Source organism: Syngnathus leptorhynchus, chromosome 4, assembly GCF_054491065.1.
Source record: "Syngnathus leptorhynchus isolate UIUO chromosome 4, UIUO_Slep, whole genome shotgun sequence".
NCBI classification, from domain to species: Eukaryota; Metazoa; Chordata; class Actinopteri; order Syngnathiformes; family Syngnathidae; genus Syngnathus; species Syngnathus leptorhynchus.
In genome coordinates, this window is record NC_141198.1 from 7675793 (window position 1) to 7693466 (window position 17674).

At 41.3% G+C, this 17674-nt stretch overlaps 3 protein-coding genes across 4 annotated transcripts in view; 2 read left to right on the top strand and 1 right to left on the bottom strand.

The window, feature by feature from the left end:
- The first annotated feature begins 1096 nt into the window (after positions 1-1096).
- On the top strand, positions 1097-8860 carry vsig8b (V-set and immunoglobulin domain containing 8b). The gene is made up of 8 exons (XM_085910683.1): positions 1097-1221; positions 1564-1628; positions 4760-4929; positions 5051-5249; positions 5376-5531; positions 5606-5728; positions 5862-6000; positions 6074-8860. The coding sequence occupies exons 2-8, from the start codon at positions 1568-1570 to the stop codon at positions 6288-6290; spliced, it is 1065 nt and encodes a 354-aa protein (XP_085766809.1). The 5' UTR covers positions 1097-1221; positions 1564-1567; the 3' UTR covers positions 6291-8860.
- A 145-nt stretch (positions 8861-9005) lies between these two features.
- Positions 9006-9986, top strand: tas2r202 (taste receptor, type 2, member 202). The gene has a single exon (XM_085910685.1). It carries the CDS (start codon positions 9006-9008, stop codon positions 9984-9986), a length of 981 nt encoding a protein of 326 aa, XP_085766811.1.
- A 3325-nt stretch (positions 9987-13311) lies between these two features.
- The window catches only part of dock5 (dedicator of cytokinesis 5), a 30778-nt gene continuing 26415 nt past the window's right edge, over positions 13312-17674 (bottom strand). Inside the window, exons 43-51 of one of the 2 annotated variants that reach the window (XM_085909902.1) lie at positions 17489-17575; positions 17222-17398; positions 16476-16559; positions 16260-16397; positions 15868-16040; positions 15565-15712; positions 15249-15408; positions 14919-15037; positions 13312-14809 (exon numbers count right to left, since the gene is read on the bottom strand). In XM_085909902.1, the coding sequence (XP_085766028.1) occupies positions 14708-14809; positions 14919-15037; positions 15249-15408; positions 15565-15712; positions 15868-16040; positions 16260-16397; positions 16476-16559; positions 17222-17398; positions 17489-17575 (1188 nt within the window). In that variant the 3' untranslated portion in view covers positions 13312-14707. The remainder of the gene's footprint in view (positions 14810-14918; positions 15038-15248; positions 15409-15564; positions 15713-15867; positions 16041-16259; positions 16398-16475; positions 16560-17221; positions 17399-17488; positions 17576-17674) is intronic. The other variant, XM_085909903.1, reaches the window with a different exon arrangement.

Sequence of the window (17674 nt, forward strand, 5' to 3'; positions counted from 1 at the left end):
TAACCACCTGCTGATGAAGCAGTCATGCAGTTCAACATTACAGTCCTCTTGACATTTGCAGAATCACTCATGGACACATAAATAGACAGATTTATCGACGCCTCCCCTCATCCATGAACTCTTCGTGATGATCAGGTAGCAACACAAGGGAAGTGGCTGTGATTTTCGAGCTTCCCACTGAGTGTTACTAATTTGTTCATCTCCTTAACGAACATTATTGCATGAATCACATTTAGCCGGCACTCCATCCTTAATGAGTAGCGCCATGCTCATTGCTCACGTCCCCGCTTACTGCTCTCTCCTCTCATACGATCGATAAATTCAACTTAGTCTTTTAATTTCGATGTCATCGGCCACAGTGAGTTTGAGCCGACTGTAGTATAAAACTGACTATGCAAACCAAGGCACCAACTCATCCGAGCTCCTGTAAATCATTCACGGAAGTTGAGACTAGATGATAAGTCAAACACGGAAACAAGTGAGTTCCTTGATTACTACAAAGTGCTGCAGATATTCTGGGATCTACATGTGTATGCGTCTCCTTGGCACTAAGGCACACAAACATCTCGTCGTGTTTTGTGCATGTACATAGTGACACTTCTTGAAAAGGTGTGTCAGAAGGGTGTGTTGGCAAATGTAATTGGAATTGTTTACTGTCTCCTCCTTGAATAATTTACAACTTGTTACTAATCTCCCAATGCTAAACTGAACACAGTCAAAAATACAGAACAATAGTGAGCACAGAAATCATTTGGGGGTAAAAGGTATGCAGAAATTTGCTGTGAATGAAGTTGTTCACGCACACACATGATCATCTCAGAGAACTTGCGTGGCAACATAGTTGTGCGCGTGCACAACGTCGTGGCAGGCAATTACTCATCGCAGCCTTCACCCCCTGCTCAGGATACATTTATAGACAAGAAACACCGACAGAAGACAAATTAAACTCATTTCAGACGCTGCTTTCTGATTAATAGTTTTGATTAGCTTGAATAATTAAGCAAGCGCTCACTGTATCTTAGCCCCATTTGAAAAATATGCCTTCCCTGGATATGAGTGTGGGAGTGGCCACGAGCTGCCCTATGGACAGAGAAGGTGTGGTTCTAGTTACTTCAGCTGAGTTTCACCTGACAGCTAAATCAGCACATTTCACCAGAAGTGAACCGCTGTCAGGATTATACTAACCAATATTAATTTTGGGATTTCTTTCTGTCTTAAAAGGTACGTTAGTGCTCATGTCATATTTTATTTTTCCATAACCTTTCTGCATCTGCTGCAGAATGTAACACACAGTGTGTTTATCTAAGAGGCAGTTTGTCTCACTTGAGTTTGATTAGTATTACCATTCTGGTTTATTCTGTCTTCCAGGCGTAGAACAAGGCAAATAGTGGTTGGAGCTTGGTTGTAATGAGGATTCTTAAATCACAAGAACAATGTCAGATGTTACTTTGAAGTCTGATGAAGCTTTTAAGCAGCCAGATGACAAGAATTAAATGAGTGAAACAACAGGCATGAAAATATACCACGAGGATACTTTTTAAAATCGTTTTCCCCACTTCTCAGGTTTATGATGGAGCCGAGGCTGAAAATGTGGGTGTTTTTTCTGGCAGCAGTTCACCTAAACACAGGTGAGTCTGATGATATTCTCTTTAAACTCATGAACCAATTCTATTTTTACCACTGTCTGCCTTTGAATCAATAACGGTCAGGATATATGATGACTAACACAGCACGTCGGTAATTCACGCACTCGGTGTTCTAAAAGTAAACATAGCATTGTCTGCATTGCAGATGTGCAATGAAGCCTGTTGGTGCAGTGTCATGTTTCAGAATATCCAGACCCCCTTTGCTGCTCTTTAATAACAATTAAGTGTGCACTGAGCAAAGAAAAACAAGAGTCCAAGCTATACACCCCACAGGTCACCTCATTCACTTGTAATGCATGTATTCTGAATTTACAAATGCAGCGGGATTGTCGCCTGGTGTGTATGAATCCTGACTTAATTGCGTTGTGTGACAAGTTTAGCCCCCCTTTCCGCTTACTTGTACGACACATCATCTTGAGACGACAGCATTTGGCCCAAAGCGGGGAGAGGTGCTTTTCCAGCTATAAACGTTTGACTGACTAATCTGAAGTTTTCCCAGAATGCCTTTATAACATTTGTCACTTTCAGCCTCTAATGAATGACTCAGTGTACTTTGTTTGTGGCGATAGCATTAAAGGTGCCTTCGGAGTGTTTGTGAGGAAAATTTACAGCCAGGGATGTCAACAGCGGGACTGACTGGATTTATAAGTATTCTACATTGAGGAATTTAGCCAAGGTCGAAACATCTAAAAGGGAAAAAGAAGCGAAGATGAATGACAACATTACACGTTTAAATGTGCTCAGTGCCGTTGACTCTGCCTCCATAAAGCATTAAATTAAGATGCGGGCTGCAGGGCAGGCTTTGCGAGAGCCACTGAGACAGGCTTTTTAAATACACTCGTTTGTGATTGTTAAGGATACTGGACATGACAAAGAATGCATGCACTGAGACGGTATAGGTCATACTGTGAATAGAAACCTCCAGCAAACTTGGAATGCTGTAGCTTTATTTTGGAGGCCAATTACTTTAAGAGCAGCACTCATTTTAGGAGCACAGGCCCTCAGCTTGAATGTCATTAAGAACAAAGTGTCATGCATTTGAAAGCGATTTTCTTCTCTCTTGTTTTACGTGATTACTGTTGGTTTGGGCTTCTACAAACTGTAGTAAAAGAAATGTATTTCATGGTGTATGAATAAACCAGCCGAATAATCATAACACAAATATTTCACATTTATAATGTCCTTTTACGCTTTTCACCGTTTTCACAGTTCAGAAGGAGAAACTAATTCCGATAAATAAATAAATAAATAAATGGTGAATTTTTATTCAGTATAATTATAACCCACCTTAAAAGGAAAACCCAGTATTTCACTAATGGAAACGATTTGTAATATTCTCTTCCTGAATAGTGTTTACTCGTCCTTAATAAATGTGTTTTTATTCTTGGACTTTTAACATTTTTATTAACATGTTAACATATTCTAAGCATTATTAGAATACTTTTAAAAACTCATTTTTTATTTTTAAGGCATTTACAAACTCATGTATTACTAATTATTATTATTATAATTTTATTAAAGTCAGCAATAATAATTACACGTAAACAGGTGCACCCTCACATTAAACAATATAATTGGTGTTTCCTGTCAGTAACAGTTGAACTTTGGTGGAGGCTCCACTTAATGAGCTGACTGAATGATACATGGTAATTCTAACCAGCAATAAATCTAACGTTGCCAAAGATTTCTGCACATTGTCAAAAAAATAATTGTCTGTTTGCTCCTAAAATAAATAAAAAATGACCGTTGTTTGTTTGGCGACTCGGTGGTACACTGGTTAGCACGTCCACCTCACCGTTAGGAGCGTGCGGGTTGGATTCCACCTCTGGACCTCCTTGTGTGGAGTTTGAATGTTCTTCCCGTGCCTGCATGGGTTTTCCCTGGGCACTCCAGTTTCCTCCCACATACCAAAAACATGCTTGGTAGGCCGATTGAGCACTCCAAATTGTCCCTAGGTGTGAGTGTGAATGGTTGTTCGTCTCTGTGTGCCGTGCGATTGGCCGGCAACCGGTTCAGGGTGTCCCCTGCCCGATGACTGCTGGGGTAGATTCCAGCGTGTGCTGGAGCCTACCCAGCTGACTTTGAGCAAGAAATATACCCTGGAAGGGTTGCTAGCCAATCCAAGGGCACATACTGCATCGACAAACAGCCATTCACACACAAGGAAAATGTAGAATCTTCAATGTACCTAACATGCATGTTTTGGGAAATGGGAAAAGAAGCCAGAGTGCCCAGAGAAAACCATAAATAAATGAGCCTAAAAAATTGTAACTACAACGAAGCCTTTTGGTGGATTGAAGGTGAAACGTCGTCAACTGACAAAAACGGGTTCAGTTGCCTCAATTCAATTTTTGCAGATCACTTGCGCATACCCAATACCGTAATGTAATGAGGTGATAATGCATTTCGCTATCATCCGATGGAAGCCGGAACTACACTGCAGTGAAAATGGGTTTGACGTCAGGGGTCACCACTGGGGTGCCTGTGGGCAGTAGGTAGCCCCTAGGTGTAGCCCATGGGTCTGTTCTAAAAGTTATTCTGCAGTGATGGAACAATTTTCATTTCCCAGGAATGTTGTGGTAGTTAGCATTTGAATATGGAAACACTGGCAGTTATTTGTAGGAATAAAATGTTGCATACTGATATTTATGTTTCCAAATGTGAAATCATTAACATGACCAATAACTTCATAGAAATAAATATCAGTAATTTATATGTATTCTTTTTAGCCAGATGTTAATTCCCATATCAGGCTGAATAAAATGATAAGCAATTGACCAACCAAAACCAAGTGACTAAAATAACTAGTTTTTTTTTGCTGTTTTACATCAAGAAAAAATGAATCACAGGCAGAATCTTTAACTGCTAATGTATAAAATAAAGAAATAAAATAACATTAAAAAATACATAAAATAATCAGCCCATATACCATCATTAGTATTGTATTAATGTCTTATTGACTGTGTATCGAATTGTTATCCCTTGGCATTGATTAGTTCAAAAAAGGTCAGTGATCCCTCATCTAGCAAGTGTAATAATGTCTGCTATGTGTACTGTATATTTTGAATGGCAAAATGAATCCTGAGTTGTTTCAAACTTATGTGAACACACAGATGTGACACAGGCCATGCAAATTACATCCTCGGGCCCACAGACCATCCAGAAGGCCAAGGGTGAAAAGGTCCAACTCGGGTGCACCTACACCCCGGGACTCCAAGACACCGGGGAACTCGACATTGAATGGTCTAACATCAGCCCAGACATGACGCAGAAAGACAAACTGGTAAGTGTCCCATGAGAAGAGAGTGAGGAATGTTTTGTGTCTTTGCAACCGCCCAACACCATATTTGAGCTGTGTGAGTAGTAAAACCTGCTTTACTCATTATTCCATATTTGTTTGTCAGATCTTGGCCTTCACAGAAGGGCGTATACACAACTATGACCCCAGCCTCTCTGGCAGGGTCAGCTTCACAGGAGACCCCAAGCAAGGGGACGCGTCTATCGTTCTCTCTGATTTGAGGATCTCAGACACGGCCACCTACCAGTGCAAAGTCAAAAAATCACCAGGCGTCGACATGCGGAAAGTAACTGTTGTTGCAATGGGTGAGAAAGAATTCTCCTTAACTGGTTTTACCGGTTCATTTACCGGGTTCTCACTCTAATGGAATGTACTTCTAAAGTTCCGTCTACCGGTTCCCAATCACGCATGATTTCCTTTTGTCTTTCCAGTTCCCCCGTCTGTTCCAAATTGTTGGATTGACGGCAAGGAGGAGAAAGGCAGTCCGGTCACTCTCCGCTGCAAATCAGACCAGGGATCCTCTCCTCTTACGTACACGTGGATTAGAGAAAGTTTTCTTGGAAAACCGCCTGCGGTTGTGCCACTAAGTATGGCACTTTCTGTAAGCAGCCAAAAGCATGTTAGCTTAATTACATATTCCTCCGGGATGTCTCTTATTCAGACACACAGAGTGGGGAGTATTTGATCAAGAACCATTCGGACAGCTATGCTGGAAGTTATTTGTGTGAGGCCAGAAACCCTGTGGGCAAAGCTCAATGTAAACAGACACTGCAGGCACACAACCGTAAGTCAAGAAGAACATCTGTCCTAAGATGACTTTCTGAACCTTTCAGGAACATCTCACATTCCAAAAACCATGTCTGTGTTTTATTCTGTCCCTTGATACTGTCAAAGTAAAATGACAATCTGTGTTCCAGCCACCAATCGAGTGGGTGTTATCGTCGGGTCTGTGATAGGTGCTCTTCTCCTCCTCCTCCTTCTTTTGCTTACCATCTGGCTCTCGGTCTGCTGCTGCCTCAAATTACGTTATGAGAAGGAGGTGGCCAATGAAGTCAGGTATTGCATTGGCGAGCATATTGAGAGCGTTTATTCATATTCGCCGAGTGAGACCTATCTGTGTGTTTTTCAGGGAGGATACCCGTGCCCCAGAGAGCCGCCCCCCCAGTAGGAACTCCAGCTACCGCTCAGTGTTGGGGTACCGCACCCACCCAGGGGTGTCCTACAGCTCAGTGGGGAACCGCCTCCCCAGTGTCAATGAGTCCAATGCCAGTAACAGTGACAAGGGGTCAGTGAAGAAACCCCTCCCTCCACTCAAATATGACCACCGCTACGGTTATCCCGTGTAACTACAATTTATACACAATGGACTTCTGAAATGTCTTAGAAAAATACTCTTTTTTTTTTTTTTTTCTTATTCCAAGTGTAAAACATTTTTTTACTTTAAATGTAAATATTTTGGAAGAAATTATACCAAATGGTGCCATACAGCCTCTTAAACCACCTCGAAGGCACACTGAGAATAAGCAGAAACATGACTCAAATCTGATTTACCGTGTAAATTCAGATTTACCAGTATGTATTTTTTTGTGAGTTCATGCATTGTGTTGGTTTTGTTCTTTGAACAAGGTGATGTTCATCCACGGCTCGTTTTGTGCACTAGTAAAAAAAACACGAGTCTTGAATTTTAAAAAAAACGACATTTTTACGAACGAGGGGTTCGGTGAAGGCGCATATGAAACTGGTGGGGTTCGGTACCTCCAACAAGGTTAAGAACCACCGCTCTAAAAGAATCGGACCTCATCTATCGGACCGGATGTCCTTCGTGACGCACTGTCTAAGTTTTGTATTACCTTTGACGTGGTAGACATCTCATTATTAATTAACATAGCTTTGATTTATATAACTTGTAAAAAAAAAACAGTTTACTAGAGTGCTTCCTTTTCCATGGTGTAAAGCTAGTTCAATTCAGTTAGTAAACATAATAAAATAACTTTTTAACAAACAATCTCAAGAGAAGAATACTGTACCATCTCCCACTTTTAATTCACTGACCTAATCGCTCAGAATTCCAAATTAGGTTTAATGAACCACCAGAGATGACACTTACGCTCCTCAGACTGGTCTTTTCTAAAACAAGCAATTGAGGAACGTCTGGAGCAAAGCATTAGCATGCAGATGTCATTCTGTTGTAAACAAATTACCATCTAGAATTCTGACGATGCACATAAACAAGGCCAAACAGTCGTTTTCCTCTGGCCTTGTTAATGCCTTTTGGAAAATTTCCTTTGCACACAGCATGTTGCGCCATTGCCTTCTATGTATGTGGGTATTTTTGCACAGCAGCTACTTTTTTTTTATCTAACGGCTTTTTGGGGCACCAATGCTTAGTTGCCACTCAGTTAGGGTCGAGTCAGCGCATTGCCTACCGGCCATCTTCTCTTCAAAAAGACTTCATTTAGCCTGAATACTTTTTATGTGTATGTTGAATTAATAATAGCTGCAGGATGGAGGGCGCACGCGCACCCTCAGCGACAAATTCTGCCCTGTGACACCTCGGCAGCAGTGGTAGTGGAAGAATCTTTTACTTGAGTGAAAATACGAACATGAAGACAAGACACTGCAATGCACTAAAACTCTTATTATTGTTGTTATTTCTATATGTTGCCATTTTATATTGATTGTTTATGTCTTGTTTCTGTTGTATAAATCTATTCTTGAACGTAATATCCTTGTTCTGTGCTTAATGAGGTGTTAAATGAAGAAAAAAAAAAAAAAGCACTGCAATTTGGTCTACGAGCAAATCACTTGTTTGGACTCATATTCAAATTTCAAAACAAGCACAAGGATTCAATTTGCTCAACTTTATACCTGAAGCGCTGTTTTGCTCTTGTTGTAGTTACTTTAACTTGAAGTCCGCTTGAACCATCTATATTAGGTATGCATTTTAAACATTCCTCTTTCTGTTAGGCCAATTTAATTGGTAAAAGGCGTGCATGTTACAAAGGCGACCGTTTCAGAGCTTCAATGTGCGCACACATAAGCATGTCCTACAGTAATGAACCAGACAAGAAGTGCTGAAATGAACAGGATGGCTTGCAAATATTTGTCTGGCAGGTTCAATCAGAAAGCTCATTTCCTTTTAATTTCATTCTGTGGTGGCTTAACTTAACTGGGGGAAGAAAAAAAAAAAACGCTGCTTTACCTTCTTGTTTTTTCTATGTGGGGAAAATGGAGAACAGTTAATTTTGGTTTTCATGAATTTATTTTTCTGTCAGTACATTTTGTGAAGAAAAATGAGTGAATCGATTTCCTGTGCAATTTGATGATTTGTTATTATGCTCTCTGGACATGCAAAAGAAGCATTAAGAGAGAACTAACCAGAGCTGGCTACACACCTTGTTAGAATCTTCCAACCACTCAGGTATAACTGCATTGATTTAACCTATTCCTCAAGGTGATGGAAAGGTTATGTTATTTTCTTATCATGCAAATAGGAATGCGAGAGTGTGGTCTGGTGTTTGTAAATTTGTGGCCAGGATGCAGGAATCGGCTTCCATGAGGAGTCCCACTGAGCCGTCATGGCGCACTGATCAAACTACGGCAAAGTCACCGGATCAATCACACTAAGCACATATACTGTGTGAATGCAAATATCCCCTCATCACTTCCTTTGGTCACGGATGATGCAAATTACAAGTGATGCTCAAACGTATAAATCCCCACCAGTCGAAGAGCTTCAACCTTGCTGTGTGCGTCCTGTAGACGACTTCAGGCGAGGATTATCACTCGGATAAAGAAAACCAAAATGTGATTCTGCAGACAGAGCCAAAAGTGTTGAAAAGGATTGTGAGGGAAATGTGCGCAGAACTCTTACGTTGGATTGTAAGTGATAATTAAAAATAAAAAGCTTTGCCCATCTGCTGCGTTTTTTTGGACTCCAACAGAAGATTTGGACTAAGACTGTATAAGAAAGACTAAAGAAGGTGGCAGGCTGTTACTAGAGTGGAATTAATCTGAGGGTCTGACTTCAACAAAGTGTTTGGAGGAGAACGCTTTTCATCATGCTTGGGACAAACAAAATGTCCATGTGGCTCTTGACGGGCATGACAGCTGTTACCACGGTGTTCTTAAACCTCTACATTTTCTTAACGAGCGTGTCCAACTACAAGCAGAAGAAGCATTGGAGCCCCAGCGAGAGCATCATTGTAGCTTTGTCTTTGGCAAACATCAGCCACCAGCTCATCTGCTACTTCTGGATGAGCATGGATGAAGTGGACAGTAAGTGTCACATCGTCCAGATGCCCTACGCCATCATGCTGGTCATTACCTTCAGTCTCAAGTTCACCATCATGTGGGACAGCAGCTTCCTGACTTTCTACTACAGCACCAAGCTGGTGAGCACGCCCAACCAGTGCTACACACACATCCAAGCCACCATCATCAAGCATGTGACACTCGCTGTGTTTCTCATCCCACTGAGTGGCCTCGGGACCTGCATGCCCATGCTGGTGGTCTTCCACAGGGCCAATGACACCGTGGGTGACAAAGACTGCGGGGTGTTAATGCCCAACTCTAGGCCTGGAAAGATTTACGAGGCCCTCTATCTGGTCCTTGCAGATGTGCTGCCGGGGATGTTCATGATCAAATGCTGCATCTCCATCTCCGTGCACTTGGCGGTGCATGTGCGCCGCATGAAGGCCAGCACCAATGGCGCACACGTCCCGAAGATGGGCACTCAGATGAGGGTGATCCAAATGGCTCTTTCTTTGGTGGCCGTCTTTCTTATCTTCCTCGTGGTGGACCTGTACGTCAACTATCAGATCGCCGTGCATCATGAGAATGCCATCACGCTGACGTTATTCTTCACATCCATCTATACCACGGTTTCTGCCATGGTGCTGATCTATGGGAAAAAAACTCTTTGGAAAGCTTTGATCCATGATTTTAACATCTGCATGGACTTATATCCATGTCTGACATGTCTGAAGGTGCCTGAGCAGAGGGACCAATCCAGCAGCACCCCTGCAAGGATCAAGAACTGAAGGTTTGTTTGAAGCAAACATTCGTGCTATATTCCAATAATTCGCTGCCACTCGACTGCGAGGTATCAACCAACTTCAGCTAAATGGTTGGAAAATTTGTATTTATTTACAACAAATATGTCTTTGTTTATTGATTTATGAATCTTCTCTTTGGCTCAATAAAGATTGTGGAGCATTGCTAGAATCCAATCGTGACTTTGTAACAGAAATATACTCAAGATTTTGTAGAGTTGTGTAAACATTCAAAAACGGCTTTATTTCATCTTGTACTATATGAATTGCAGCGTGCCCATACTCCAAGTCAAATTTATGAACATAACCCTTAATCACAAGAGAGTCTTAAAGGTCTTGTTGACAAATATGAATCACAAATCACACGGGCGATCACAAATCATCGCTGGCAAATGGGCACTGCTTTTGACCCTGATCGCTCACGTCCATGTGTGTGAATCTTTCTCTCCAATACGACCCAGGGGGATATATAAAAAAAAAAAAAGACAATGATAAGATCATTTTGATGAACACTAATAACACTGCAAAATCAAAGCTGTTTAATTTATAGAATGTTTTATTAGCAAAATAGTTCTTCAAAAAATATTAAAAACCAAATTACTCATACAAGCATTTTTCTCTCTTAAATTTATTTTAGATTATATTACCTGCCAATAGAACATTGCACTTTGAAACCTTTTTGTTTGGGGTTTGCAAGTTCTCCTGGCGCTTGGATGGGTCATCTCTAAATATTAATGTGTGTTTGCATCGATCTGAAGCCTTTCCTGGTGGGCAACAGCTCAAACAGGTTAAGATGTGTTGTCTTCAACCCGTGGGGGGTTGGGGGAGCGGGTGAATAGTTCAACCAGGGATGCAATAAGCCTGCAATGTTTTGTGCAGCTTTTAGGATTCTTTGTAGAGACTATAGAGCTGCTACTGATAATATTGGTTAGTGTTCATTGAGATTGTCAGAGTGGTGTTCATTTCATGACACATTATTGTGAGTGGAATTTGAAGGGGTGAACAGTTTTGTATTACATCTCAATAGGTCTTGCCCAAGGCTTGCTCAGATAGGCTCCAACTTTATGTGACCTTCAACAAAATGATTGGTATTGACGATGGATGGATCTAATAAGCAGTCACTCCATATTTACGCACAAACTTGTGTTTCCTAAGTGATAAGTTCAATTACAATAGCGCAAACAGTGAATGTGTGATTAAGAAATGATGTGTCTGTGCATACTTATTTTTGCTCTGCGTATGTGTCACTTCACAATTTGCTTGAAACATGACAAATACAATCTGCGGGGAGTAGATCTGCCATGCACACATCACAGCCACCAAATTAATAGCTCACTATTCGGATCACATGCTCATAAGACAGAAACTGTGAATGTAAATATTTCATTGGAACATAACTGTAAGGCACAAGCACAGTGGGCTGTACAGTGTTAGTCCCCTCCGAAAATGTTGAAAAATACATGTGACATTGAGGGCACAGAGCATATGAATAAAACATGAGCTACCCACAGCTTGAATAGTTCTTTTTTTATTTGAGTTGTTTAAATCAAAGAAGGTTCAAAAGTCCTTCCTCAGGTCACCGGAAAGCACGCTCAGCATAAACATGTACATGTGCATATTGTTAGATGTAAATGCTCCATGATTGGTTAATTTGATGGAGCGTTAGTGTTGAAAAGTACACTGATGCAAAGCAAATCTGGCCTCAACAATAGGAAATAAAAAAGTTGCCATACTCACATGCTGTACCACCCAGTGGCACCGGCCAGAAGGGTTCTAAAATGACAATCTCACAGGCACAGGACGCCTGCAGTAATGTCAGGATCGGAATGGAGCAGGGCGACTAAATTCAGCTTGGACCAGGGTTTATGGAGGGAAAAGGTAGTTAGACAGGAGGATGAGGGGAACAAGACCAACAGAACCGGCAAACTAACATAACTCAACGGACCGACCGACAAACTTACCAACAGGGATGGCAAACAGAAAACTGCCGAGGGAAAAACAGAATGACAGGACCGACGAGAGACAAGAAAGAACCTGATAAGGTTGTGACAGGACTTAAATACACGACAGGTAACGAAAGGCAGGTGAGGATGATCACATGGATCATGGGCACACAGGAGGGGAGGGGGCGAGCACACAGACAGAAACTATGACGATATGGACACAATCTGGGACTATTCGTGACAAGTAAGCCAATGAACAAAATAAGGAAATGCCGTATTTTCTTTTGATGAGAGAAATTCAATCATTCCAAGGCCGCGGCCTTCATCATTTACAGTCTTTGTTCCATTGGAGTGAAGCTGAGCATCACTGAGGCTCAGTAGAATACCAAACAACCAATAATCATATCAAAAAAAGATGTTTTCTGGGTATTTTCTGGGTCAAATTTGCTGTTGGTGCAATGAACTGGTGACTTCAACATAAATCAAAACAACACACACACATCACTCAAAAATTTGTCACCAACCAAAATAAACATTGTTTGAACAATCAATTTGTGTTGATATTTGATACAGCACTTGAATTGAGTAATCGGCATGATTTTTTCTAAAATTTGCTGGTTGCTGTATATTAACATTATTATTCAGACAATTGTAGTTATTTAAATTTCACTACTATGTTTGGCTGCGTTAAAAACATTCATTGTACTGTCACGTGTATACATTTAATACATTCAAAATGTAATGTAATGATTTGTTCATGATTGACATGGCAAAAAAAAAAAACATAAAGTTTCAAATTTTCCACCCAAGTTATTCTAAGAAAAAGCGTTGCCTCTTTCCCAGCCACATTTCCACAAGCGGTGACCTTCAATCCAGCCACTCAACCAAATGATCCTTTCCGCCCTTGAGCTCAGACTGATATCCTAAGATTGCGAACAGCCTAAAACTACGAAGGCAATGGTATAGTTAAGAGGCGGTAGACTCCATGGCAACGCTTCAGGCACATCGGGTTACAGCAAACGGAAGCAACATCTCTGCCGGCATGGGTGAAATCACCCCAGATAGCTGTTTCTCATGGGAAATGGAGCAAAGAGTGATATCCTGTGGCACACTAACATGAAGGAATAGGCCATTAGCAATCCAGATTTTGTGAAAAAAAAAAAAAAAACTCATCAAACCCAACAAACAACCCATAAACTCCCCCCTGTAGACATCCTCCCCAGGAACTGCTAGTAGATTAGTGTTAGCTTAACTGGCAGCATTTTCCATCACCTACGCTAATTGTATTTGAAAGACATCAGCCTCAGTGCAGAAGCATTTTAAATGCTGTAACCTTGAATAGAAATAAAATTTAAAAAAAAAACTCTGTAAAGGTTTGCAGAAAGTTCTTAATTTTATGCATTCAACAAAAGTTTATAAAAACATGACATGAAATATTTGTTCAAATTGTTATTCATTTGTGTGTGCAGTAGAAAATTGAAAATCTTTTTAAAACTCTTGAAAAACCTAACACATTTCAATTTAAATACTGACAACCTTCGTGGTTTCCGTGCCATATTTCGGGCTATCTAAAAGCACACATTTAGTAACGACATGTACAGCATGTTGAAATTTATGTTACTGAATGAAATGCAAAAAGAAAAAAAAACATTTCTGGACACACAGAATACAATAGAGATATTGAAATTCAATGGACAACAATAACTTAATTTCTGGAATAAACAGGAAATTCATGGAGACATGAACATAAATCTTAACTTCAAAAGGCATCCATGATTGTACCATACAGTGTTTCAAATTTTTTCAAAGGAATAGTTTGATATTTAACGTATGGCATACGTGCAGCGCCGAGACAGCTGACTTTGCAAAACTGATGCGTAAAGAGATGAACACACGCATATTAGTATAATATGCTAAAACTGTATTTATTCTTCTTTTTTTTCCTGCAGGACTGGCACAACTGATATGATTGATCCATCCACCGTCAACATGGTTGAATGAAATGAGAAACCGTATTGAATATTCACATGTCATTGGGAATTGTCCCTGCTTTCAGTCAAATGCTGAGCTACACTTAGTGGACCAGGATAAATTGAGTTCTTGCTCCACAAAACATACCCTACAATGTATTGATGTTTTCCAGAAAGAACTTTTTTTTTTTTTTTTTTTTTAAATGAAGAAATTTCAAACTATTCCTTTGAGTAAAAAGCACCAATGTGATGCTGCTGCGAAAGCAAACAGTTACAGTATCCACATCATCAACAAACTACACATATGCATCACATTCAATAATGCCATCCAGTGTCTCTGAAATATAAAGGCTTTAGCTCCAACACCCATACCGCGATTGAACGCACTAACTACAACACTTACATCTACATTGAATTCCCTGTTCATGATTAACATGATGTAAAGCAACTTTACCTGTTAAAATATGGAATAAGTTCAAGCAGCAGCATCAAGTTGTTTTTCTGTGATTGAGGAAATAAAAACATCAAATCCAACAATTGAATCAAATGTCGTGCTACCTAAAAGAATATTCCACATCTTTCTTTGAGGGTTGCGAAAAATGGCCTCAAAAACTGGCATCTTAGCATGAATAACGATTTTGCATAAGCAACATCTCAAACACCCAAACGTCTTGTAAATACATGATTTAGATGATCCTGCATCTGTTGTTAACTGTGGCGTCACACCGTCTCACAAATGAAACTGTGTTTTATCACAGCGTGACATAAAAGAAGACGCTTTCGGGTTTGTGCGGCCCTACTGGGGGCTGTGCTCGTATGAGGGAAACATGGACTTCCGGGTTTTGGGAGGCGGCGGTGGAGGCTTGCTATCAATTTTCATTGGCAGCGGAGGAATGAACTGGAAGAAAGAAGAGAGTGCTGGTGTTATATTTTGGAATATCTCAGCATTTATATGCCATTAAATATGCATTAGTGGGTGGGTTGGCATTTGCTTTGAACAGATGCACCTCTGAAGAGAACGCAGCGATGTCAGTCTCATGCGGGTGTTTCTTTGGAGGCATTGGTGGCGGGGTCCCTGGGGTGTCAATGGTGTTGGCATCATTGTCACTGAGCAGCGATGAAAAACCTACCACATAAGAGAGAAAAATGATCTCTATCCAGACGCCATGTATCTGTGAGCTTGTATATGTGTGAGGCCTAATTTGGGTTTTAGAGCAGAATGCGCTTACACAAGGCGGCTATATTCGTCATGACTGACAGAAAATGAAATGACAGGCAGTGAGTGTGGTGTGTGTGTGTGTGTGTGTGTCAGAGCGGTGGTGGCTTGTGTTCCATACTTGAGCTGCGTGGTGTGTGAGGCATGTGAGGAGAGGCAGGTAGAGGACTGAGAGGGTTGGAAAGGCTGAGCTGGGAGGAAACACCCTGGAACAAGGAGAGCGGCAGTCGTCTGTCGCCCAGCTGTAAACTCTTGGGCCTCTGCTGCTTCTCCGCAGGACTCTTGAGATTGAAGCGTAAAAGAAAGATGAGAATTTTCATTAAACGGGGAACTTGAGCAACTCCCAATTCACGATTGGATAACACAATCATATGAATACGATTATGGCACTGGGTCAGAAAATGAAAAAAAGAACATCTCTGAACATCAGTACTCACCTCATCTCCATCCGACTGTCTCTCCAGCAGGACCTGAGACTTGCTCACACTCCACTCTTTCCTGTTCTTTCTCGCAATCCTGTTGTCCTCCTCTGAGCGGGACAACATTGAGGTCCTGCGATCGCTGGGGCGGGATAACAACGAACTGCTTGTGAATAATAGGGGAAGACAAAGACATGCAGTAGGATTAAAAACTGTGGCGATAACACAATGAAAAATTAGCCACGGCTTGCCCCCATGATCAGTGAGTACGAACACACACGCTGACTAAGGGAGACAAAACGAGGGAGTGCCGGGACTGACTCTTGGGAGGAAATGGCCGAGGGTCCATCGGAGGATGCAGAGCCGCTGGAGAGGGCTGAGGAGGCATTGGAGACGGTTGACACAGTGGACATGCGACGCAGCGTGGAAGACAGGATGTAGGGCATCACCACTGAGCCCACGCGACTCTTCTTTCTCTCTGCGAGAGAGCAGGGCTGAGACACACAAATAGGATTAAGCATCAGGAGGGAATGTTGGCAGGCGAGGGGCAGGGGAAAAAAAAAAAATCAGAGCCGCCAAGCACTGACTATAATGTATTAGCCTGGACTAAAACAATGTTCGCCGTGCTTTGAAGGGGAACAGTGCGATAGGGCCAAAGGGTCAAGTTGGCATCTTTCGTCTTTAAAAATTGAGTTTGAAGACGGGCCACGCACCAAGGTTATGACGCCGTAATGCTTCTCCACTTTCTCCCGAAGGTCTTGGAAGCAAGTAACCAGTCGATTGTGTAAGGGTTTCAACTGATCTGTGGTCTTCTCCCCGTGGATGCGAATGCCATCTGCCAAGACGGGGATCTGGAGGGGCAAGAGTTAGTGTTACGCAACATGTGCAATAAGACCTGTGTCAGTGACAAAGACGGTGCAGGCGCTTACCTGCAGGGCAATGAGGTGTTTAAGGACCTCGATACGCTCATGGTCTTCTGGGTGTTCGTGGATGTAGGTGTCATTAAAAAATGCCTAAAGAGGATGAACAAGTTGAAAGAATCATAAACACGTACACTTCAAATGCTGCCGCAAGCTACACTAAGCAACAGGAGTTTCCTTGTAAACCAGGCTCGAATCTACCAAGAATTTATGGTACTTATTTTTTTATTGGGATTATGAATTAAAAATACACTTGAAGTTTATTTTCCATGAGTGGGAATAGGTTACATATGAGCAAGTCTAAAGTCGTAGCCTTCAAGTCTCAAGCAAGCCCCAAGTTGCTGCAGGGCAGAATAATTAAAGCAAGTCAAGTCATGACTTGGTTCAAGCAAGTTATAAATCAAGTCATATAATCTGGCTCAGTCACACCAAATATTGGAATGATGATAACCCCCCCCTCCCACACTAATCCCAAACACTAAACAGTTTATTTGCACCAAAAAATAAGCAATTAATATTATGACTGAATTGTTTTGAAGGTGCATTTTGAACTCAGTTTAACTCATCTTTATTTTTAAGCAAACTCCACCATTTCACATATTAAAAATGATAATGACAAATTTCTTTGGCCCATTGTACTAGCAGCAAATATTTTTCTAACTCAATTATCTTTTTGCACTTGTGAACAAATCTCTATCCCACATGCAGCTGAAATCACAAAGCATCCAATGTCCAGGAAAAAGAGAGGCGCAAACCTTCTCATAGTTGGAGAAGCCACCCATGACGGCAGGATCAACGATGCCGCTGAGCATCATGGACAGTGGGTTGATGGACAGTGAGCGATCGCAGGCTTGCTGCTGCACCAAGTTACTCAGCTTTTCGTTGGCCATCTCCATGGTCTCTATAGCATTCTCCAAAGGACTGATCTCCTCCTGCGCATCATAGGAATGTTTTGGAAAGTGGCTGAGTTACAAGGAATGATGGCAATTTGAACTTGAAAACAATATGAGGCTGCTTCTTACCACAGAGACAGATTTGACTTCAAACCATTTCAGAATCCCAGGGAAGCAATAGGCAGTAATATAAGTGGTTCTCTCAATCCACATAGTCTATAGGGCAGCATACAAATAGAGATTTACTATATGTGCAAAAAGTATTGTTTATACATTTCAGAGAAATGATTGACTTTTCGAATGTGAGCTTCAATC

What these genes read in the sequence shown, in the direction of transcription:
- vsig8b (XM_085910683.1), top strand. Translation starts at nt 1,568, where the DNA reads ATGATGGAGCCGAGGCTGAAAATGTGGGTGTTTTTTCTGGCAGCAGTT. An exon ending in AGCAGTTCACCTAAACACAG is followed by an intron (nt 1,629 to 4,759) that starts GTGAGTCTGATG and finishes GTGAACACACAG; the next exon opens with ATGTGACACAGGCCATGCAA. An exon ending in AGTAACTGTTGTTGCAATGG is followed by an intron (nt 5,250 to 5,375) that starts GTGAGAAAGAAT and finishes TTGTCTTTCCAG; the next exon opens with TTCCCCCGTCTGTTCCAAAT.
- tas2r202 (XM_085910685.1), top strand. Translation starts at nt 9,006, where the DNA reads ATGCTTGGGACAAACAAAATGTCCATGTGGCTCTTGACGGGCATGACA.